The sequence below is a fragment of the Mchenga conophoros genome, linkage group LG1, assembly GCF_057382185.1.
Source record: "Mchenga conophoros isolate Kocher_MC1m ecotype Shallow Benthic linkage group LG1, M_conophoros_male_GT1.1, whole genome shotgun sequence".
Classification (NCBI taxonomy): domain Eukaryota; kingdom Metazoa; phylum Chordata; class Actinopteri; order Cichliformes; family Cichlidae; genus Mchenga; species Mchenga conophoros.
The window spans coordinates 18433764-18458763 of record NC_140526.1 but is presented as its reverse complement, the minus strand read 5'-3'; the positions used below and the strand labels follow the sequence as shown (position 1 = coordinate 18458763).

The window sequence follows — 25000 nt, the reverse complement described above, 5'->3', positions numbered from 1 at the left end:
GTTGTACAATTACGCATTTTGCGGAACACTCCAAAACTAATTATTACAAAGTTATGCTCCTTAAATTAGATCAGCGCAATTTATTGTATTTCCACCATGGCAAGAAATGTTCTTTGGACAAATGCGTCTGAGGAAAACAACTGCCTCACTGCCAAAGCAACGGGACTGCTGCAGGTTTTCACCCTGTAACCAGACGCGTGTGAGATCTCTGCCTCGGATTTGTTACGCCTTAACTACTGCACACTCTCAACAGATCGAAGACATGTTACGATTAACCTTTCAAACCCTTGACTGTTAATGTTCACCAGTCGACCAATGGATTGGGAAAAGTTTAGTTTCTTCTAATAATTCTAATTTTCAAAGTTGGACGTCAACTGTAGGTGAAAACAACAGACTGCTGCAGTAATTGCTTGAAATAGAAGACCTAACTGCACCACAGTGACAACTGTCTGTAGTACCGAGGGTACCGGTTGTGCTTTAAACCCCAAATAAACGAACCATCGCTTTACATTAAAGAATTGCAATAATATACATTTACACGAGAAGGCTGCTGAAGAATTGGACACACACACAAAAAAAGCTTCCCATCTTTAAATAAGCTAATTTGGGGTTAATTATGCAATAAGGATCACTGTCTTTGCATCTGTTTACAAGGCATGTTTGCTTGCAGGACCATCGCCCCCGAAAATTGTCTGTGTGCGATAAAATCGAAATGGATATCGTTTGGTGGAATTGCCGGCTTAAAGAGCCGAAAAGATATTTTATTTCTTAATGCTTTGTTGTAATATAATCTAAAGACAAACCCTCGCTGGTGGACCCTTTGCTAGACTCCCCCCCCCCCCCCCCCCCCTTCTACCAATGTATACAATGCTGAAAGTAATGGTCTACATATAGCTGACACAAAAGACATAACAGTGTTTACAATATATCCTCAATTTTTCATTTTAAAACAAATAATAAGCGTTCTGACAAATATTGCCAATAAAGCATATAACTCCTTGGCCAGTTCGCCTGAAATTAAAATATAGGCCTACAGAATAAATAAAAAGAAAGTTGCGCTTATAGGTTATTCAAAAAGTGCCGTCATTGTTTTTACACAGTATACAGTATATGGACTTACATTATACAGGCTATGTAACGTCCATAATTGTTCATCTCAGAATCTAACATTTGTATGCAAGTCCAAAAAAATGAAAGGAAAAAAAAAGGTAAAAACATGAGACGGGGAAATGTGTGCATTTTTTTTCTTTTTTTTTTCTTTTTTTTTTTAACATTGACCTACTTTAACAAGATGAATACACAAGAACAAAAGTGTGAAGTGGTAGTCATCCGCTCTGCAGGACTAAGTACCAAACAACAGCAGGGTGTCTTACGCCCACGCTTTACCCCGCTGGTCGATGTTGATGAAGATGGCATAAAAGAGTTTGTTTTAATTATTATTATATATTATTATGTGGTTGCTTTCTAATTGGCCTGTCTCCGTGTCTCTGTCGCTGTGTGTAACAGCACAGAGAAGTAGTCCAATCTACTTGAAGCAGTGAGCACTCTCCAGGACTGGGGCATGCCTCTCAGTGGTAGTTTACTCATTCGTTGTTCATTTCAGTCCGTTTTGCTTCATGGCTCAAGTCTGTGACACCATCTTCTAGTCTCTAGACTGTCCACGGAGGACATCACATCACGCAGGGCTTAATGTCCTGGTAGGAGACCTGTTGGTGGTGATAGTAGGAGCCGCTGCTCGGTGAGTGCATGGCTGAGGAAGTCATGGCGTTGAACGAGAAGACGAACTCCTTTCGGTCACACATGCTGGGAGACTGGGAATGGTACCGAGGAATACCTGCAAAAAAGCATTTAAAACATGAATGGAAATGCTACTAATAATAATAATTTTAAAGGGTCACTTTTAAATGTAATGTACTTGAAGGCTAGTAACCTATGTTACCTTATGTTCCCCCAGTTAAGAAAAATGTTGTTTATAGTTCTGAAATAAAAAGTTATTTAAATGCTTACAAGTTATTTGCAACACGATTTGATTGGTAATCTTGCTGATACTAGAATTATCCAGTTCTACAGACCTTCGCTATGCGTTCTGGAAACCCTAATAATAAAACTGTTATATGTGGTGATAATAATAATAATAATAATAATAATAATAATAATAATAATAATAATAATAATATGCTCTATATCTACCATATTTTACCGCAAAAAGATTGCTGTATGTGTAGGCACTTTATATTCTGTGTAAGAAAGAAGTTTATATTTGTAAATTGAGCTTCACTCTATTATACTAACTGAAATGCATGCATTCCTCTTAGGGCCAGAGTCCATTTAGTAAACCCGATAAAGATTGTCAAAAGGGGAGGCGGGCTTGCAGGGCTAATTGACAGTGGCCCCTTTGCACGCCAGTCCCGGAGGACCGAGAGCCTCGAGGCAAGGCAGGCTGGACCTAACCGCGCTTGTTTTTTTTGTTTTTTTGTCCACAGATTGGCGTGACTCTAAACTCTCCCGGTAGACTCTTTCAACCATCTCTTGATTTATTATTTTTTAATACCACACGTTCAGGAGGTTTGAACCCCTCTGGTCTTCTGTCTGGGTTTTATTTTAATAAACCTGATTTATTATGTTTAATGATTCACAAAATACTGGAACTTTATTTACGAAAAAAGTGGTTAAGTTGTGTTGTATCATTTCCTTAATAGCCTTAATTCCAATCCCTCAATTATGCACAGCACAGATAAGCCTTATGTTTACTGACTGCAGAATAAATCCGGCGCATTTCAGTGTGATGCTCTTCAGAATTACTCAACATTTCCACTAGGCCCAAGTTTGGCGCATGATATGTGAAATAAAATTCTGTAAACCACAGACATATGTGGACAGTATATCATCTCTGTCTCTATCCTCTAATAACCAAAGCGTCTTAATTTGAATAAAATCTTTCGTTTCCTTTATCTTTGTCATAGCTCGCAAATGTTCTTTATATCATCAGGCCCGGCTTCTCTGAACCTTTTGCGCTTTTTTTTTTAAATTAGAAAATTAAATATATATATATATATATATATATATACACACACACACATATATAAACTTACCTTGTAAATCTGTGGTGCTGTGGCCATTCTGGTGCAGGTATGGTTGGTCTAGTGAATGTGTGGGCAAACTTGGCTGCAGTGGGTTCGCTCCTGGATTACAGGGGGACAGAGGCTGCTGCTTGATGTAGGAAGCCCCGTTATTCAATGAGGCCGAAGGGGCTGGAGCCCACGCAGAGGCTGAACTCGAGTATACGGGATGAGGCTCCATGACTCCTCCGCTGGTGAGCAGAGGGGAGGCGGAATTGTCGTGGTGGGGATAATCACTCCCAGTGGATCCTGTACAACTTCCCATGTAGGAATGTCCACTGTTGGTCGACAAGTGTGACATGGAGTGTCCGGACAGACCCATCCCTTCCATGTTACCTGCCAAGTGTCCATTCATCATCCCAATCCCACTGTCCAGAGACAAACTGTTGGGCGGACAGGATAGGCCCCCGCCGCTCCCTTGGAAGTTGTAAGACTCGGGGATGTGGTTGAATCCCAGGCCGTTCATCATGCTGTACATGGGCTTCAGCGCCTGGCACTTGCGCCTAAAACCCCTGGGTCTCCTTCTGAAGGAGCCTTCCTCGAACATAAACTCACTAGCCGGGTCAATAGTCCAGTAGTGTCCTTTCCCCGGTCGACCGAGGCCTTTGGGCAACTTAATGAAGCACTCGTTCAGGGACAAGTTGTGACGCACGGAGTTCTTCCATCCTTGGTACGAGCCCCGAAAAAACGGGAAGCGGCTCTGTAGAAACTGATATATTTCACTGAGGGTCAGGCGTTTTGTTGGAGAGCTCTGAATAGCCATAACTATTAAAGCTATGTAGGAATAAGGTGGTTTCTCTGGTCGTCGGATCCCTGCGTTTGTCTTTTTGGTTTTCGTAGTGGAGGAGGCAGTTTCCATCACCACCGTTTGTCCGTGTGGCTTCTCCGGAGCAGACATCGGGCTGCTCTGGGCAGGAGTCTGTGCTGGGGGCTGCTGAACCTCTGCCGTCATTAGTTAAATTTAATCTTCGAGACGGAAAACAAAAACAGAATTGCTTTTCCACCTATAAAAAATAGTAAGTTAGGTACTAAATTTGTGTCATAAAGAAAAAAAATCGAATAATGATAGTGGCGATAGAGGCGAAGGCGCGATTATCTTCTTAGCTGTTGCTTTTGATTCAGTCCTGCAGCAGTCTGAAGCCGGACCGCCTTGTACGCAGTGCCCGAAATGGGATAAAGAGAAGAACAGGAGCCGCTTTCCACTTCAGTTGGTGTGTTGTCGTGCGTCCGAGGAGCTCACTTTTTACTTATCTGTTGCCATCGGCGCATTGGAAGCTGTATGTCTTGGTCATCCTAATGTTGGGACCCGCCCAGTTCCCCGATTGCCCTCCTACTCAAGTGGTGGGCTGTGAGCTTGCACATCTGTGTGCGTTCACTTTTCAGTGAAATCTTTCTTTTTCCTCCGTCCTTACACAGAAATAGAGAATATATCTCACATATAACATTTAATTTCAAGGACCCATACGCTAACACATCCCTCAGAGCACAAATAAATTCAAATGCCCGTTAATGATTTGCATAAGCTTATACTAAGTGAATGCATTAGATTCAGCATTCGGATACAGATTTTGGCTTTGCTTGTTCTCTAATACGATGTTCTTTTTAGGGTTATGATCATTTTAACACTATTTATACAACTCATATCTGTTGTTAAACCTGCAAGCAGTATCCCGCCATTGCAGGCCACATAACCCAAGAGCCACACGACTGCAGCCTTGTTATGTCTCCTTTGTAATTAAAACGATTTAAAGAAAGCTACTTTATATCACATTTTTAGTATATGGAAAACATTTACCAGAGAACATGCCCCTCATATTCAAAACCACCCTCTTGATTTCTGTAAAAGATAGACAGGAACATGGGCAGGATGTTTATACAGCAAAATGTAAACATTTTCCCTGGCCTTCTTTAAATAAAAAATCAAGCAAAAGCCCAGTTAGATCAGCTAATACTCAATCTGATGCGATATGCTTGCCTGTTCGGAGAGTCGATGCTGGACGTTTTAACACATGAATATTGTTTGTGTAATGTAGTCATAATATTTACGCGGGGACGCAAGAGGAGTGAGGTGGAAGCTCCTCCGAACTCTGAACACAGAAACTCGGACTGGGACTTGAGATCGACTTCTGCAGGCACTTCTCCATCGAATGATTGTGGAATTGAAGTAAGGTGGATTTAAGGCTTTCATTTCACAGGATTACTAGTGATGCAGCTCTTTAATCCCCACAGCAGGAGACGTAGAGTGTTCGATTTGCATTATGTTACATAATATAGGACAATTAGAAAAGTTGAGTTCAAATTTGGATCAAGCTCTGCCTTCTTGCACTAAGTGACAGTTTACTTGGAAAATGGTTGTTTTCTTTTTTTCCAACACTGAAAAACCAACTTTAAGATCGCTTTATTGCTCTCTCACAAAATTGCGAGCGAGAGCTACTGGAAGTCGAGGAGTATAGCCTGAAACTGTTGACAGTAGGTTGGTTATTGTTCCCTGGAGATCTCGATAGCTGCAGCCTGCAACCTTTTGAATTCAGTTAGATGAGCGCGTGTTTCTGCTCGCTGTCGGCGTTATTGTTTTTTAGGGGTTCGTGACTGTTGATTTTGGCACCGTGGACATAAATACGAGGAGAATATATGTATTTTGGTTCGTGCGTAAAACCAGTGTTTGACGACTCCATTGTGCGCAAAAATCCTGTAATCTTTTCAAGGAGTTCCGTTTGAGGTGACACATTTTAATCAAACTCAGTGTATAAGTAAAATATCGCGCGGTTTATTAATGTTCCTACTGATTAAATTCCCCAGTGCCAAAACATAAGCGGGCGGTTTTCTTTTGTTCCAAGTAGTTTGCCCAAAGGGAAATCGAGAAAACAATTCTCTGTAAAAAAACAAAAAATCATTGTCAGCCCAAAGGTGATAGCTGTGCCAAGGTTAGATTTTACTGTTGCAGAGGAGATTTAGAACCACGGATAAGTGAATGTAAGTATTGTTTTAACCAGTGCCTGTTCGGCCAATCGCCTGAAGTGAGGGCCACACATTTATCAGCATAGCAGACCACCCAGCGCGCACCAGGGGCAGGCGCGCTCCCGTCCTCTTTCTGCCCACTGCATTTAATTACCGCTGATGACTTCATACCATTCTTTGTCTCACGCTCTTCAGAGTCAGGTTATTTGCAAATATATCTATATATACAAAAGCATTTATATAGCTGAGGGGATATGTCTCTTGTGTTTAAGAAGAAATTATCTGTTTGATGGCCTCTGCTGCGTATTCACACGGTGCAAAGTTATATATTTTCATAATGGAGAAATCGATTAAAGGTATTATTCACCCTCAGAATATCACATAGTACAAGCAGTACAAGAATACAGGAATATTATATAGTACAAGTACAAGAAATGTCCTTTTTTGTATGTAATGGAAACAGCGAGTTTTGAAAATCTTTTTGCCCCCTCCTATGGACAGGTATGCAAACACACACACACACACACACACACACACACACACACACACACACACACACACACACACACACACACACACACACACACACACAAAACTGCCTAAAAGGTGGCATATTATGTTCATCATCACTGGGGCTGGAGATCCGAGGTCAGAACCTCCCCTTTGCTGTGTCGCAGACGAAGTCGTGCACTTTTCCGTGACGTCGCATCTTGAAATATTTGACAGCGCTGCATCCTCAGGAATGCTTGTCCACTTAGGTGGAGGTACACCGCAGAGCGCACAGTACTGACAGGCTTTCCGGGTCGCTTCACTAGTATTTACTGAAACAGATTTTCGGTTGATCGCGTTGTTACAATAATCTGCTGACCTGTACGTAGACATTTTTTGTTTGTCACATTCTTACTTAAGAGAGCCTACTTTTCATAGGATCACACCTATGATAGATAATAATAATAATGAAAAAAAACTATGTATGTATATAAAATGTAATTATTTTCCAATTCAGTCTAAGCAGCATTGCCATGTTCTTCAGCTCAGTCTTGCCACTGCGCACAAAATAAAAAAACAGAAACTTACTGATATCTGTTATTACGTGATTAAATGATAAAATGAGGTGCCGTGATCATCTAAGAAAGACTTGACATTATAAAGTTAGAAATAATTTCCTTGTCACGAGTATTACATTATGCCTACACCTGGCGGATCACAGATTTAAAAGAAGCGGAAGCTATGATCTTAATTTGATTTGGACTCTGAACAAAATACAAGCTCGGCGAGATTAGGCCTAAGGTGGAGAGAGACTCTCAAAATATTAGGTGCATTAACTTGGTTAAATGTTTCTTTCTTTAACTAATAAACCGTTTACCTCTTTAATGGTAAAGGAGGGTCACAGAGAGGCCGCAGGGACTTGTTTCAAGGAGTGTATGACAAGTAATCGATCAACTGGCTGTAAATTCGACCGACTTGAACTTGAAATAAGTTTATAGGCAAAAATTTCTAATACATTTTTATTTTATAAACAGTACTTGAAAACGGGAATAAGATATGGATAGCAAAAAAACCGAACAAAAAAACACATGAATAAATGTTTCCATTAATGTCGTTTGTTTGACCTAAACTGACTGCAAATCTGAGAAAGAAAAACACATTTTTAATTATTATGAGCTCGAATCAACACATAAAAAATAAGATCTAACCTCAGTCTCTCAGGGAGCTGAAATCAATTAACAAAGACATGAATGGCTGTTAATAAGAGAATCTGGTTCAGAGTTTGAATTATCGTATTTTTTAACGACATAGGTTTTTCTCTTTACTTTTTATTCTCACACCCATTTTATTTTTACGTGTTCTACAGAACTGAAATGTCAGCAACTCTTTAAATGCACAAATAGTGCCGAGCTCTCAGTTTTGCACACAAATGCTCGAGAAAAATGTAGAAAATAAAAGTGTTTATCTCGCATTTATAAGAATTCTGATAAATATTTAATGCTTTATTGACTAACATTAATAACCCAAATAAAAAAAAGTAATCCGATTGAAATGTTATTCATATATATGTGGTTATGATGTTTTTTTTAAAATTTTTTAAACAATTTGTATTCTTAACTGTGTAAGATGGGTTTCTGGCTCTTTGCTTCTGCAGTGTCGCCTGTAGTTCACTCAGCATTGTCACTTTAATTAAAAACAGTGTGTCCTAATGTCGGAGTGGGCACCCCCTCATCACTTTCCCTGCGCTGTAGGTGGTCGTGTATATTTTCGTTTAAGTGGTGTTTATGTGATCGAGAAGGGACGGGATTGCTAGCAGACCGCTGATTGCGCGCGTTGGGCCACTATGTGGATTTGAAGTGTATTTGATGGGCACTGCCGTCTCCAGTAATCAGCTGCTGCAGAAATGGCTTTATGATCATTTAATTTTCCAGATAAGATATCGGTACTACAAAGAAAAGTAGTTACCTCTAATCTGCTCATCAAGACATGTTTTCAATATTTTTTCTAACCTCATCAATTCTGACAGAGATGTCCACAACTTTTATAGAAATGTTTGATTTTGCTCAAATTAAAAGGATGCACACAATCGCGCTTCCGTAGGTCCCTAGAGTACACTGAGCCGAAGTTACTTATATGAGCACTACTGACAAATCAAAGGATAAATCAATGTTTCCAGCCTGTGCGTCATGCTGAAGATATCGGAGTCTGATGGATATAAAAATGTGTAAGTAAATCTTATCTCAGTTAATTTGTGTTACCTTTCCCTCCAAAAAGGGAGGGGAGGATTTATTTAATCAGAAAATTAAATTTTACAGTGCAATCATTTTAATTGGAATTCGTGGAAGAGTGTGGAAACACAGCCTTGCTTAGTTGTTTTAAGTTTCCCATCGGTTACATTCTGGTGTCACGTCTCACATAGAGACATACAGCCACCTGCCTGCATCCGCCTCACACCCGCACTAATAGCTGTGTTGTTATCAATTCCTTCGATTCAGCTTTATTTCTGTAGCGCCACATCACAACATGGTTTATCTAAGGGCATTCTAGCAAAATAATAACCTTCTATTGTCATGGAAGGTCCCCTGCAGAAAAAAAAATTCCTGCAGGACTAGAAGCGCAGAGAGGGGAGCATTAAAGGGGGAGAGCAGAGACAAAAAGATCAACTCGGAGAAACAGCAGACAATAAACATTGAGTAGGTTGGTCAGGTCAGTGACCTTATCCTTAGAGTTAAACTGACAGCTGGGAGTCCTCCATAGAGATAATAATACCGTACAGCATGAATTCAGATTGAAACCATGAACTGAATGAATTTGTTTTAGTTAAATTAACCCCAGGCATCGTTAGAATATCTTATACTGTAACTGTAAAATTAGTACTAGAGTCCTTTAAGCTTTTGGTCATCTGGTAATTCATTTTAGATTTATATGTTGGATAAAGGAGCATTTTTTTCTTTTTTTTGTCATTATCAGTTAACAGATAAAGAGGTTATCATACCAAAGTATGAGTCATTGGTTTAAAAAAACGCTATTGTGAGAACCCCAGGCTGCTCAGCGACACTTCACACGCCTTCCCGCAACTGTCCCTGGTGTGCCATATTGTCAAATTATAGACAGCCCACTCCCACTCCTGTTTTCTTTCTTTTTCTTCTAGATTCAGTTGTTTGTCACATGTAAAAGCAAATTTGACCCTGTTTTTTAAATTTTTTTTTAAATTGTCTTCTTTCGACATCCTCATGTCGAAGCATTCCTTTCAGACAATGAAAAAACAAGCATGAAAGCATATGTAAAATTCTTTCTGGTTTATTTTGTGATTATAAGCAGTACCACATAATTTGACATGAAGGACAGCAGTGGGGAGAATTTGGCAGGTCCGGAGCTTTCACAAATTCCTGACTTTCCAAATGTGGTTAGTACTTGTAGGGAAAATGCTTCATAATTTTATATACCTGTATATAGCAGCAAACTGGTGTTTCGGTAAGTTTGTAACTTTTTGGATGTGTGTGTGTTTAAAAAGGAAGTCAAAAGGGCAGAATTCAAAGGAAAGAGAAAAATATTATTTAAAAATGTATATTGCATACAATAGACACACAATATACATTTTATTTACAAAGTTAAAGCATTCATGGTACGTTTTTTTAATGGCTCAGTGGCTGTTTTCATATTTAGTTCTGTATTAACGCAATTTCTCTTATAAAAATATTTCACAATGTTCCTTAATATAGTCAATTTTCAATGATTTTCATGCATTATTTTTTAAATAATATTTTATTTTGGTTTCTTGAAAACATTATAATCAAAAGTTTAATTACAAAAACAATACATTGCAAAGCTTGTCAGAGTAATAGTAAGATTGGCTATTTTGGTGAATAAGAGATGATTAAAGCAGCAGTTACACTAGCAAAATATTGAATGACAGCATGTGATATTTCTCAAAGTTTCTGGTTTCCCTCAGTGGGAGTGATGGTGTGTGGTCTTCATATTTGTTTACTTTCCTTTTAGTAAAGCTTTATTTAAATGCGTAGAATATTTAAACTAGGACATACTTGTCGTCATCATGCATGAGTGTTCCTCAATAGTTCTGTTTTTTTGCATTTAAGTTAATTTAGGGCTCAGTGTGATTCATCCAAAGCTGCTTTGTGTGTTAATTAGCTTTTATTCATGATAAAAGTATCTATTTGATTCAAAGCCTTGATTAAACGCATTATACTTGAGGCAGTATGAACTTTTGTTTCTTGTGTGACATTATCTGGTGGATTTTTTAAAAGTCGCTGCACATCGTTTTGTGCTCAACATAAAAATGACATTTTTTTAGATGCTTTCCTGCATCACGGCCTTACTATTTCTCTCTCTCCCTCTATTTTTTTAAAAAGAAAAGACTCAATCCCACACAGTGAGTTCGAGCCTGTTTGGTGCCCCACCCTGGAGTCCTGCACACCTCCCAGGGCCGGTCCATCATGGTCTGTCTAATGCAGGCAAAGACATCAATAATGAGAGCTGAAGCAGAAACCACAGTGGAGAACACCAAAGAGAGAGGGAGGGCGCACACAGGCCACAATTGGCTCTGCTGCAGGTTAGCTTCTTTGATATTGCCTTGATTTCAGTTTGATGGGTGCACATGGGGCGACATGGGTTTATACGTATGTGTTTACATAATATGTATGGTGTTTACGCACAGCCCACCGACTCTTTTTTTCTTTACTCTGAAGGGGGATTTTCCTGTGGCAAGCTGCTTCGGAAAAAGCAATTAAGAATTCCCAAACAGTACACCACAATGGGAGATATCGTTTGTGCAATGTGTGTTCCATGTCCCTCACAGTTTTTGTCTGGAATGGGTTGACTATTTTTAATCTGCACATAACCGAATCCACCTACAGACAAACCACAAATTGAATGAAGGGGAGGGGGATGAGTGGGCACTGTAATTGCCTATTGTGGAGCTCAAACTCCTCTGTTCTGCCATAAACAGCTTTTGGTAGTTCACAACTTGATACCCAGTGCTCTTGAAATGAGGGCATATCCTTGTCGTCTGTGGGAACCCATTGCCAGGCAGTGGTTGGAATCAGTCAGGAATGCTTTGGGATGGTAACTGGATTCAGTTGTAATGCCCAGCTCTCCACAGCGGAACACTAGGGTGGGAAAAAGGCCGGGAGCATTTCCTGAGTGGAGGGGGGTCCCAGCGAAGCATCACGCGCATGGGCATCATGTGACAGAGACCCTGCCAGGTTTAGGCTGTGATCCCAAGTGAAGAGAGGAGTAGAGATGAGTACACCCGTTAGGAGAGGTGTGGTTGGTGCGGTAGGCAGTGCCAGGGAAATAAATGAGAGGACAGGGAGAGGCTGGAATGAAGAAAGAAGCTTAAATATTGTAAGTGCAATGTAGTGTAACCCCTGAAGGACTAGTCAAGAGCTCAATAAGAGAAGGGGGTAAATTGGTGGCATCTGTCTGAATTATTTATTTATTTATTGTGAAAAATGTGAATTAATTTGTTAAATAGCCTTTTTAAATTGTTAGAAATTATTTAGAGATTCATTTTTTGTGTTGAATTTTTGTATTTGTTTAGGTTCGCCTTCATTCATGTTTTGAGTTTAGCTGCTCACAAAATATGCAAAACAACAGTAATGTTTCATACAGCCAAATCAAATAAAGAAGCTCCTCCCTTATTCAGATGGGGTCACCACAGTGGGTAGCTCCACGTGTTTGATTTGGCAGGTTTTATACAGCGGAGGCTTTCCTGATGCAATTCCCAAGGGATTTGTGTCTCTTCCCAGGTCAAGCAGGGATCTTTTTCTTGTTGGGCAAATGTGTAGATCACTGTGCTATGGAGAAGTTTGTAATTTTTTAAAACTGTGTACACAGCAGGGAGGTTTTAACAGCCTCATTGGCTCACCACCAGAAGTTTTGCATTTAATGAGAGGAAGCGTGCTTGAAAAGAAAGTGTCTATGATTTCAAAATGACCAGGTTATTAACAAACAAGTGTCCTCAGCACACTGCAAATCACTGCCCAAGTCTCCAAGGGGCAATGGCATCAGATTCGGTAAATTTTGGTACATCTGTTCACAATAAAAGGCCATGATCGCCTCTGAGTTTTTTAACTGTAAAAAATGAATGCAGTCCAACTATTTATTTATCTTTTGAAATTTAACCTCAGTGGAGACCACTATAAAGTGTGTGTCTGTGTGTGAAGGCAGATGCCTGTGTGTTTTGATTTGACTAAGTTATTGCTCTGAGATGAAGGGGGTGTGACCTATGTGGCAATCTGTGCAAATTGTGTGACAGAAAAACACAACAGAACAAATATTGTTGCACAAGAAAAAAAAAAAAGAAAGAAAAGGAAAAAAATAGCAGTTTGTTTGTTCATTTCCCTTCCTGAATTTGATAATGCTTTCATCTCCAAACTCAACTGCAACAAACCACATTTTAAAGCCACTATAACGAAGCCAACAGATGTTATTTTAACAGTGTTTGTTTAAGCTCAACGCACCACTTACATGTTCGTTTGGACTTGAGAAAAATAAGAGTGTGAATCCATCCATCCGTCTGGCTCTGTGTCTGCTTTTCTGTGCAGTCAGTGGCTGCATCATTGTTGTTTTTACATGCTTCTTGCAGCTGCCTATGCCACTGATACATGTATTCATGTATCAGTGTATACGAGAGTCTCGCTGACTAAATATTGGTGTGTATATGTGTCCAGCCTGGTGCTGGCAACCAGACATTGCTCTCTTTGGCTTGTGTAAATGTTGTGGTGATCTTGGGAAGAATCTTACCTTATGGTTGTCAAAGGGCTTTTTATTTCCACCTGCTACCGGCCTCTTTCCGCTGGTCTGCTCTATAACAATGGTACTGCGAAAGCTGCGGAGTTTAAAGTGATTTATGTTAGACTGTATTTGGCCCTTCTTCAGATTGGGGCCTGAAAGGAAGTGGCTATCCCTCCCTTCCACCTTAAATACCCTGCAGGCTTCAAGAGCTGATCAGGACTTTCTTAGGCATCTCATTTTAACAAAGTGCCAATGTGCTCAAAAGACTAGCTGGCAGGTGCAGATAAACAATGTTTTCAAGACTTATAAGTCAATTTACCAGCACATAAAACACAATGTAGTTCATTTCTGCGATACACTCAAACCCAGATTTAGCCCCTCCATCCTTTCTCTAGCCATCACTCTTTTTTCTGGTCCTGTCATGGGGGAACGAGATACAGCCTCATCCCCACTGCATTCTTTCCATTTTGCTGAAGAGGAGCGTGGCAGAGAAGGCAATCTATCACCCAAACTGTCCGTCCATCTCTCTCCCTAACTGTGTTTCTCTTTCTCCTTCCTCTAGGCTAGAGTGGGCAGGCATGCGGCTTTGGCCACAGGAAGCTGTGAATTCTTTGGAGAATGGAAGATGTCTGATGGAGAGACATACTGGCCCTCCACCCACCCACTCACCACCTCAAAATGACCCCTGACCCTTTTCATGTGTTTATATCAGACCGTGGAAGTGAGAAATAGTGATGAGTCACTCTGGCTGTGTGTTTACACTCTGGAGTCACGCAAGGAAGGAAATCAGCCACGGTCTGCTAAAAGTGGCGAGGTGAGAGAGAATAGCTGCAGTCCCGAGTGCTGCAGTGATTTACCTCAGAGCCAGAATTTGCTTCGTGTCATCTCTGCTGTGAAAACTTTCAACCTGCAGAAAAGCACAGTAGACCTTTGTGGAAGAAAAGGGCCAAAACAAGTAGTAGCCACTAGGTGTGCGTATGAGAGAGAGATACGGCATATTTCAGGAAACATAACAGTTAGAATAAGTAAGATAATTATTTCAGCAGAATGCATCTCATCGAGATGTTACAGAGTTCTTAATATGTTGGACTTTTGTGTTCTGTTAGAGATGACCACGTTTAATTTAATTGCACTTTAATCATTCTCACACCTCACTGTGTTTAAACGAAAACCTACACTCGCACACATTCACTTTGTTTTTAAGAAGAGCTGTTTTTAAAACTCATCACTGCACATTTAACTGTGTTATTCATCTTTCACAAATATTTTTTTAGGAGTATTAAATAACTAACTAAAACTGCTATTGCACTTTCACCTGGCATTGTTTTGAACCAGGAGTTTATGCGATTGAGTTTTTGCAGTCGATGATTTTCAAAAGAAAAAACAAAGCAGCAAACATTTGAAAACCCTTAATTACTTTGCAGCATATTTTAACATTTTACTTGAATATTTCAAATGATCTCACCCTCCTAATTGTCTCCAGGTTGGACAATATCCCAAAAAATTATAAGATTATTAAAATACTTGATGTATAAATGTGATTTCTTTTATTTTTAAAAGCAAAGCAGATTACATGAAAGCAAAAAAGAGTCCATTCTAATGACTACAGCGATATACGGGTGTGAAAATATTTCATAAAAGATAAAAGTTAGCCGGGTTTCTGGGTGACATATTTTTACTGATATGCATAAAACAATTGAAATCTGAAATGTAAATTTCTGGTGGAAGACAAACATAACACTGTTCGCTGGTCTTACTTCATCATTGCCATCAAAACCAGTTGTGTTGTGCTCAGGAAGCCTTTATGTTCAGTGTACTGTAAGGTGTGTTTACTGTGGCTTCCACCAGTGTTTCAACCACAGTGTCATTGTTGTCCTCCACTGTGCGTGACTTTAGCTTTTAAATTGCACAACTGTTGTTTGCGAGACAGAGCTGTAGTTACTGCCGCTGTGCTCTGTAAATAAAAAGTGACACTTTATTTCTTCCTGTCATTGCACTGGTGCAAGTACCTTCATTGCTGACTGCACCGCGTATCCTTTTACACACCCCCGTACACACCGCCACAATGAGAGAGTCAGCAGCTCTTATTTTGGCCGATCTCTCCTGAATTGTAAGTCCTGTCAGGGGTTTTGATTGATAGTTGCATTTATCACCATATTATTAAGTAATCAGGCTCACCACAGCTGGGCCTGAAGCTCCTTAATTCTAGCTAAAGTACACAACTTCATGCTAATTAAAGGTTTGGTAAACCTGTTTATTTTCGTGAATTTTTAGAATATAGTTGTGTGTGTTATTATGTGTTTTAAGTGTGCTGATTATTGCATTTGTATGCTCTCAGGAACATTTAGAGCCAAGCTTTACTGCTTCATGTTCATAAGAAAAACTGTGAATAATCACATGTGGAGAGAAATAATTCATGCTTCATATGCTGCATGTAGAACGTAGAATATTCTGCATTAGTAAAAAAAATATCTACAAAATGACTACGAGGGAATGAGACTAAATTCTGTAAATAACACAAGAGGGTGAAGCAGTCTGTGTTCTGTGGATCAGGAGAGGTTTGGTCTCGTTTTCTTAATAGAGCCTGCAGTGAGCTGCATTTGTGTATTCCTGAGGTAAACACAGTCATGGCAAAGTGGACGCGCTGCTGAGTGTGTCCTGACTGGAGACAGAGAGCACTGTGGCACTGTACTTTCTGAGACGCTGGCAGCTCTCTCGAGGTAGGGTTAATTTGATGAATGGCCATTTGCTAATGGGCCATGTATTAGGGTGAAAAAGCTCCTTTAAAAGCCATAGTTTGAGTCGTTTCTATGGGCAATTTGATTTAGGAATCAATCAAGTGGCAGATGTTCCATGTTGCATCAGTCAACTTTGTCCTATACGCTTGCTTTTTACTTGATATGAATTGCTTGAATGACTGTGTGCAGTAATCAAAGCAGAACATAATTTCATATAAGTTAAAACATCAGTGAGGCCATACCTTGATTTTAAAAAGCAATTCGTTTTAGCTATTGTATATGTAAACTGAATAATGTTAAAAATGAAATATATAATCTTATTTTTTCTTTACCACCTCCTTAAGACTTTAGTACTTGCAGCGTTAAGTTGTCCACAGGGAAGAAACGCAAGCTGGAGTTCCAATAAAGTTAATTTATGTTTTCTGTATATTCTGAATTTTTTTTGTGCAGTAAGCTAAATACCTAAAGTGGAAAGACTGACAAATATATATACATAAAGATTTCGTTGTACTTATCTGCAATAACAGTAAAAAGCTTTGTTCTTTTTTGTCTCTTTGTGTGTGTGTGTGTCGCAAAACTGTAATAATAGTGACACTAATAATTATATATAAAAATATTAAACCTATGGCTGCTGGTGTTTGTGTAATAATTGATCCCGTATTTGTTACTATGCTTCTGTTTTTATATGTTTTATGAAAAAAAACTGAACGGCTATTTTGCAAAAATTGACAAAGTTTCCATGTTTTCACCAATAAATGTCCAATTTCTGCACAAACTTGAAATGCTGGTTGTGCATTTTTGATATTTACCCTCCTTTCTCTACTTACAAAATCCACACATGAACAGACGACTAAATAAGACCTACTAATGGTGAACTGCAAGGCAAAACTTCAGTCAATAGCTTCTTTTTTTTCTACATACGGTAATCTTTTGCGTATGAAACCACTTAATCAGAGTTAAATTTAGCATTAGAGCCAAATTCAAGTGAACAACCACTTAAAGACCTTATGATGACTTCTCTGGTTTTCTGTGGTAGGGTGTAGCGCACATATGATAAACATTGCCAGATACAAATTCAGAAATATTGAAGCTGCTGGTGGTCCTCATTTTTATTTATGTTAACTTTTTTTCCCAAAGAATTGTAGGTAGGTCAGTGTTTGTACTGTCCAGTTTTCCAGCTAAGTAGACCTTGCAACTGAATGACACTTGATCAATAAATAATAGCACTGCTTATCCGTGATATACAACAGGCTCGAGCGCTTGTGTTGTCTGTGACCTTGGACCTAAGTTTGGCTAAAAGCAGATTCACGCTGGCTTATCAGTGTTTCTGCAGAGGTCGTGTGAATCAGAAGAGCTCAGACATTCTTAAAATATATATTTTGAATACTGAAAAAAGTAGAAATGATCAGATGGATTGTAGTTGTACCGCTGAAATTAAAGCCGTTCAGCAGGAATCTTGAACATGTCTTTTTCATTGGTGAATATGTGTCAGTAATGAAGTGCAGAACTAGTTATATAGCATTATCTAGTTTAAAGCAACAAATACTCTGCAGTGTTTATCTAAAAATCACACTGTAGTGGATTGTACTTACAATCACTTCTGTCCTTAATATTAAGCAGAGAGTGACAGACACTCAAGATGTTAATTTTCCAGGAGGCCATGTGCCATTTCTCCATGTCCAAAACGCTTTATCTCAGGTGTTGGTAAGGACAGACTGAGAGACAGACAGCCACATGGTTCTACTTTTGCCTGCTAATTCCAGGGAATCAATCCTAAATGACACCTATGGGATACACAGAGTGGATTTCTCTCTGATGCAGATTGGTGGTGGTTTGCAGATGAAAGACAGTAAAATAAATAAAGTTGTGGCAAGCAGGCAGAACTCTTCTGTCCACACAGTACAACCATAATGGGATACATGCTGACATGCGGGAAGAAGTGGAGGCCTGCTCCTGTTTTCACCGCTGTTGCCATGGAAATGCTGATGGACTGCTGCTGCTCGTCCTAAATATCTCTGTTGACATTTGTTTTGAAAAACATTCTGTTTTTCGCTTTCAAAGGGTCGGAGAAAGTTACCAAACAAGTAGAATAATAGTGATTAGCAGAAGGCAGCTCTGTTTGCCGTTAACCTCTCAGCTTGCTGGTACTCTTTTAATCCTAAAACACGTCATTAAATCAAACTCAGCAGTATCAAATGGCTTTTTAACCTCCCCTAATTAATCTTTTCATCAGCTGCTGTGTCTGCGGTTGGCCTGAAGTAAGAATGGTAATGGTAAGGCAATCCTTGCTTGACTCATCCAGGCTGGGATCATACATGATACTCCTACAAGTTACTCCAACCTGCTTTTCCCCCCTGGTGCCAATGCAAATTCATTGTGTTGCACAATACAGGACATTTCACTCTTGTTGGGGTTTTTTTGCATCTCTATTTGAGCATGGCTTAAATTCAATTCCTACTGCTTATTTTGCTTATGTTGAACTGTATTTGTACTTATTGTACTTGGTCTGCTGAAGGGGAAAGTGTGTGCTCAATGCAATGGCTGTATATATAGGACTGTTTTGTGAACCATTTTGAAACCAGTCACCGTTCCATATGCAAATAGCATATATTATATCATGTAAAAATCTGCAGCCTCCAGTATGCATATGTTGAGAATGGACTTTTCAGAGACGTCAGACCTCTTCAACATCTACTTATTTATGCTATGATGACAAAGAACTAGAAGAGGCAACATTTAAAAACATCTGTCTAGGTAATTGCAAATTCTTGTGAGGAAAAAAAGCCATTTTAATTCAAGCCAAGCCAACTTGGGGGATTTTTATAGAACTTCATATGTGTCCATGGGGAATCTTTAAAACTGAAATGGACTCATTAAAAAGGTAGAAGCAGTTACACAAATGTCCCTCTTATTGGCTCAATAATTAGCAGCAAATAGCCTGCAGATAACAGAGGGGCATTATCAAGTTTTTGTCACTGGTGCCACTGAAGTGATTTATTCAGATTCTGGTCAACTCCCGTCTGATGCACTTTAACAAATCACAGCCTGGGGACTAGCAACCCCCCACCCCACTCACCTCTGTCTCCCTCTGACCCCCACACACTCACAGTGACAAGGTCTAACACTGCTATCACCCAAAGTCAAGCCATCCTACACTTCAGGCAAAAAAAAAGAAAAAAAAAGAAAACAGTAATGAGACTGTTATCTTTGGAAAAGTGATGTAAAAGCTGTGTCACAATGCTAAAATTGTTACCTTCATTCCTCATGTAAACATATTATTAACTTTTGCAAGAAGCCAAAAAGTAGACTCATTTATTTACAAGAAACAACATTTTATTATGAAAAACTGCGAGCTTTTTTTTAAATGATTAAACTGTCTGTGACCACCAGCAGTACTGTGTGACCCAGGGGCTCAGGGTGATAAGACCTCCATAACTCTACTTTATCCCCCTGCTCATTATCAACCTCAATCCCAGATCTGCCCTGATCCCTGAGGCTACAGCAGGACAGGCTGCTCTCTACCTTCCTCTGCCTGAAGATAATGCAGGAGACGCACAGGCTGAGTTTAACTAACGTCAAGCACTTGACAGCTTCTTTCTGTGGGAGGTATTTTCCAACAATAAAGTGTAAAGGTTGATGCGTTTCAGGTTATGGACCTATTGTCAAACAGGTAATTTATCATGGAAAGTGATTTAAAACGATGCAGTTATATTATAATCTCAATGGCTTTTGATTTTTAGTTTGAACTCCACATTAATGTCTGCTGTAAAATGAGAATTCACTTTGAAGCTTTGATTTCTTTGGATTTTTTTGGATTCCGCATCTAATTATTATCATGATCGATGCAATGAAAAATATCAAAATGTAGTGCTGCTGAGGCTTCGGTGTTGGAGGATCCTGCCCCTCTCAAATTTGGCTTTTTACAAGGGGACTTATTGCACTTTGTATTGGAGACCAATAAATGTCAATAAATTAACACAGTATGATTTTTTTTCCATCTCGTGCTGTTATTCCTGGACTCTTTATCTGCCACATGGCACACCGCACGTACTTTTCATCACTTTCTTTAATCGGCAAAACAGCGGACTGTTTAAATGTATTTAACTTTCTAGTCCCTCGAAGAGGGTTTTTATGAATTGAACCACTGTCTTATCCACGAAACATGATTGATGTCTTTCACATTAACCTGCTAATATTGTGGTTTCAAAAATGTAATTTCTTGCTAAAGTTTCTTCTAATGGCGACACGTCAACATTTGCGTGTTTTCTTTACCCAGTCTCTGAGTCGCATTCAAATAACGTTGTATTCTGTGCTGGGTTTTTCATTTGATTTTTAGCAAGTATTCTCGGCACATATAACTGTGTGCTCTCCAAGAGCTGCGTGTGCGTCTGTTTTGGTGCGTCCGAGGATTTCCTTCAGCCTTTCGGCTGCTTTGTTTATGCATCCAAGTTTATATATGTGAGGGAGAGTTCATTTCAGCATGTCTGTGTGTGCATGCTTATGTTTCTGTGTGTATGTTTTATATTTGGTGTGAGAGGCACGGTGATGGACATGACTAAAGTTAATGGAGTTGGGTTCTTACAACAGTCACTTGCATACTCTCTGCCTGATGACCAGTCAAATATTTAGTAATATGATGACAAGCATATTCTGATCATGTCAGAGCTAGACAAACAGCTATAAATATATTGTGAAAATTCGATATTTGTAATGCTGTGCCTTGCATTTTTATCAGATATGCTCGTTACAAAAATAACCCAAGGGCAAGAGAGGAATGAGATGTCAAGAATAACTGATTCATACGTTTCATAATTTTGCAGAGACAAACTGGAGCTGTAACATTCGTTAAATTGAAATTTCACCCGGAGACACAAAGTTTTGTGGTAAAATAACAACCGCCGCATAATTATCATTAAACCAAAGATGTATTTATGAAATGTTGAAATGTATGAATGTAATGAAATGTACCATGGAAATCGTAAAACTAAAGGGCCTTACACACATCATACTTCAAAGAGATGTTGCAAACTGCTGCAGTATTAAATATTTATTTTTTGACATACGTTAAATGCAGATTTGTTGCATTTGTGTTAAGACCTTATGAACAATGCTTTGACTAAATGAAAACCTTTGCTTTTGACCATATATAAATATATTTTGTTTCAAATTGTGGAAGTAGAATGAACAGATTCAGAGTTGTTTAAAGGAAAGCTGCTCAGCAGTTATGCTGCAGTTGTATTTTTGAAGCGACATTGTCCGTCTATTCTGTTAGAGAGAAATGTGAAAGTGAAGGAGCGTTACTAGAAAGGGCTTGGCAGACACGGCAGAGCAAAGTAAAACCCTGTACAATATTCCTGCTTCATGCCTGAAAATCAATAACCCAGACTCCGTTGGTGAATGCACGCGAGAAAGACCCCACACAGCGGCAAACTTCTCCCTTTCCGCTCCCCCCCCTCACTTCTCAATCTTCCCCCTCTGCACGATTCGGTCTGTCCTTATCCACTCTTTTTTTTCTTTTTTTTTTTTTTTGCTTCGCAGTTGATGTCTCTCTCTTCTCATTTATTGCACTCTTCAACAAGCTGGGTTGCAGAACACCAGTGAAAGGATCCTCGGAAATAGCTGTAAAATGATTCATCAGCTGGCTGACCTTTACCAAATGCATGAATTTTTGTGAGTGCACGTGCATATGTAAGAGAGCAGAGCCAGGAGCTGGGAGAGGGCGGAGACCTGCAAATTTCTTGTTTTTAATTTCTGAATTGGCTCTTAACCAGGGGTCAAAGGTTGGCTTAGCACAACAACTGTGACAAGATAAGCACCTGTTTTCTCTGCTGCTAGAGGCCAGAGTTATCCTATTACCCGCAATATGTAAACCTCTCAAAAGACCTGTACACACATGCGTAAATACTGACGTAAATATGGGAAAACACCAGTTCTTCTCTCTCAGGGGAAAACACTAACACTGTCAACACCTTCCACCCCCGTAACTTCAGAGAAATCCAGTATTACCTGAATACAAACGCCTCATCAAGACCTTTGTTTTGAGTTGTTTGATGCTTTGTTTACCTCGTTAGTAGAAAATCTGTAATTGAACATTTCAGGATGCTCATTACACTTCACAAGTTAAGAGAAGATGCTTTGTATAAAAGGTACTGGCACGGATACCTCTGTGGGCACGCAGTTTTTTGGCCTGGCATGGCTTTATTTTTAGACACTAAATAGGCACAGCTAAACCACCTTTCTCCGCCACATTTTAGCACCCGTAATTTAGCCCACCCCTTGTTTATCCTCGTTGGGGCTGGCATAATCTTTCTGTTTTTCTGCTGGTGAATGATGAGGGGTCACCACGGCTGGACACGCTCACGGAGGTTGAAAGAAAAGGAGATAGCCTCTTGTTTTTTTAACAGTATATGTTCTTCATTCCCTCCATGTGAATCCATCACAGCGAGGCAGGAATAGCTTCATTAAGTTAACGATGGAGCTAATCAGACAGTACCAGCTGCTGCATGAGAGCATACCATTAGGTATGAGCAATACAGCTGTATTGTACATAGCTGGAATTAATTCTGGCTCTACTTTTTTTTTTTTACTGTGTCTTTAAGACTAGTGGCAGAGATGGTGATATTCCACATAGTAGAGTTAATGATGCTGAATCTGCCAATTTTCTGGAGTTCTGTGAATTCTCATTAGACCAGAATTGGCTCATGATGGCATGTCATATTTGTGCACTTGTCAAGTAATGCTGGCCAAAATCCCCCAAAGCCCAGAGACAGAGCACTGTTTAGGTGTCAGCAGAGACAGGTGGTGAACAGAGCACGAGAGGACTCTTTTCTCTTTCTCACCTTTTAGCATAGTTAGATTGCTGTTTTGACATTTTTAAATCCAGTAGATCTTATCTGTGATATAAACACTTTCTTTTATTGCTCTGCTAGTACTCCACAAAGTGAATAAAGAAGCTTTTATGCTATGTGTTTGCTTTCCTTTTCATTTCTTATTATATGTCACGTTCTCTTAGAGTTAGGCACTTATTTTCTGCTGCAGAGAGTGTGCGCAAGTTGCTACTGAGCCAGTGGTCACTGTGTGTGGTAGCCAGCCAAAGAGCAACTATGTGTATCTGACAGGCAGCGATGCTAATCCATACTTGAGTAAAGGCTCATGTTACACTATGGGTTTTTCTAGGCTGCACTTATCTTTGTGGTGTTTGTGTGCGTGTAAATGTCTCCCCTTGCCGTTCACTGTTAATTAGATATGGTGATGTGAGTATGTTGCAGGCTTGCATGATCAAACGCAGTGGGCTGAATGTGAAACCGTACAGGGACGAGGGGAAGCAGTCACGAAAGCTGTCTTGGCAGTCATGTGTGCGAGTGCCTTTGCTGTGAGCTTGGAGGGAATGCTGTCTGAATGCTCTAGCCTTTCACTAAGCCTGGGCTTTCTGCTGTATTAATTACCCTCCGCAAAGTCTGATTTCTTGGCCCTGCGCTCTGAGACCGAGGCCTTGACACTCGACTCTTCGCTTTGTACTGCCCATAAGGATTGAGTCAGCATGGTTTTCCTCAATGTGTGGTTTCAGATGTGTGTGAATACACGAGGAGGAAACTAGTACGATTTGACGTGCGTATGGTTGAGGGAGAGTTGAGCGGAGGGGGAGGTTGGGAGGGAAGGAGAGAGCGGTTGGGCTGCCTGCATCTGTGTGTGTGTGTAACAGCTAAAACTGGCAGACCTGATAAGAGGGGTCGGTCCAAATGAATGGGGGTCAATGCTGGATTGGTGTAGGGACTCAGTCTGGTTAAGAGAGGCAGGGGTCCCATAGGTCAGAGTCACACAGACAGGGTGTGTAGCCTTGCATTGTTCTGCAGCAGAATAGTGTGGTGTGTGTGTAAGAATGACAGTGTGTCATGATGAAAATACTTTCTCACAATTGTCTGTAAGAAAGTGTGCGCTCATGAATTTTATGGTCAAAGTATTAGCAACCTGACAACGCATATAAACTCTGTGCATGCTACTTTGCAGTATACGTGTAAAACTGAATGGACCAACTGTGAGGTTGCAGGTCAGAGTGATGAACTGTCGAAAAGGCCTCACGCTGCTTTTACTGCCTCTTCTGTGTAGCTCACAAGGCTGCAGGGACCAGGGAAAGGACACTTAGCCGAGAGTGAAATCATCGTATTTTCCTTTTTACACTATTATTAGGAAATGCGGCTGGATTTTCACAAGGTGTGTGAACCCTGACTGTATTAGTTTGACCTTCTGGTTTAGTGAGAAAATGTCAGGACAGAAAACAAAAAAACACTGAAGTATGCTGGGAAGTTGTTTGTCTTTTTGGGGCAAGTGTGGAAATATTGTGAAACCAGATGTTACTTCTATAATTCTGCGAGTCTCTGCTTTTCTGCAGCGATGCTCTTTGTGTGTGTCATGTTAGCTCAAGACTGGCAGTACCACTTTAATGACCTAAAGCTTAAAGTCTTGAACCGGGACAATTTTGCCATTAAAGCCCTGTCTCTCTCACACAGAGCTTTTGCTTGAGTGCTCTTGTTACTGGGGGGAATCTGTCAGTGTGACGCAGTGCTGGTTTGTCTTGGCGGCCACTATACTGCTATGGGATACAGATGTTAACGGTCTCTGTGTGTGTTTCTCAATTAAAGCATTAATCCAAATCAACCCAAATGATCGCACACAGCGCAACGACAACCAGGGAGGCCCCTTGTACTTTCTTTCTCCTTTTCTCGCCTGCTTTACATTTCTATCTTCCCTTTCTTTCTTCTTAAATGTCCATCTTTTCTCGCCCCGTGGCCTCTTTAATTGTCTCCATCACCTCTTTAGTTCATCAGCGTAATCCACCTCTCTCCTTCCTGCTCCCGCTCCCTCCTGTGATTACTCACCCTGCATTCCTTCAGCATGCATCAAAGCAGCCATTTCTAAATGTGGAAAAAGTGAATGTGGAGA

General features: G+C 40.0%; 1 protein-coding gene and 1 long non-coding RNA gene across 2 annotated transcripts; one reads left to right on the top strand and one right to left on the bottom strand.

The window, feature by feature from the left end:
• Window positions 1–863: 863 nt before the first annotated feature.
• foxf1 (forkhead box F1) lies at window positions 864–4373 on the bottom strand. The gene is made up of 2 exons (XM_085268515.1): window positions 3093–4373; window positions 864–1834 (listed from the first exon to the last, which is right to left on the bottom strand). Exons 1-2 carry the CDS (start codon window positions 4069–4071, stop codon window positions 1671–1673), a joined length of 1143 nt encoding a protein of 380 aa, XP_085124641.1. The 5' UTR covers window positions 4072–4373; the 3' UTR covers window positions 864–1670.
• A 740-nt stretch (window positions 4374–5113) lies between these two features.
• Window positions 5114–16804, top strand: LOC146583209 (uncharacterized). Its single transcript, XR_014893106.1, has 3 exons — window positions 5114–5283; window positions 10937–11136; window positions 13885–16804. It is a non-coding gene; the product is annotated as an uncharacterized LOC146583209 (long non-coding RNA).
• The last annotated feature ends 8196 nt before the right edge of the window (window positions 16805–25000 follow it).

Bases quoted from the DNA above. Each gene is read 5' to 3' on its own strand.
- foxf1 (XM_085268515.1), bottom strand. From the start codon at position 4,071: ATGACGGCAGAGGTTCAGCAGCCCCCAGCACAGACTCCTGCCCAGAGC. The intron at 1,835-3,092 runs GTAAGTTTATAT...GCTTTTTTGCAG, and splicing joins CAGCACCACAGATTTACAAG to GTATTCCTCGGTACCATTCC.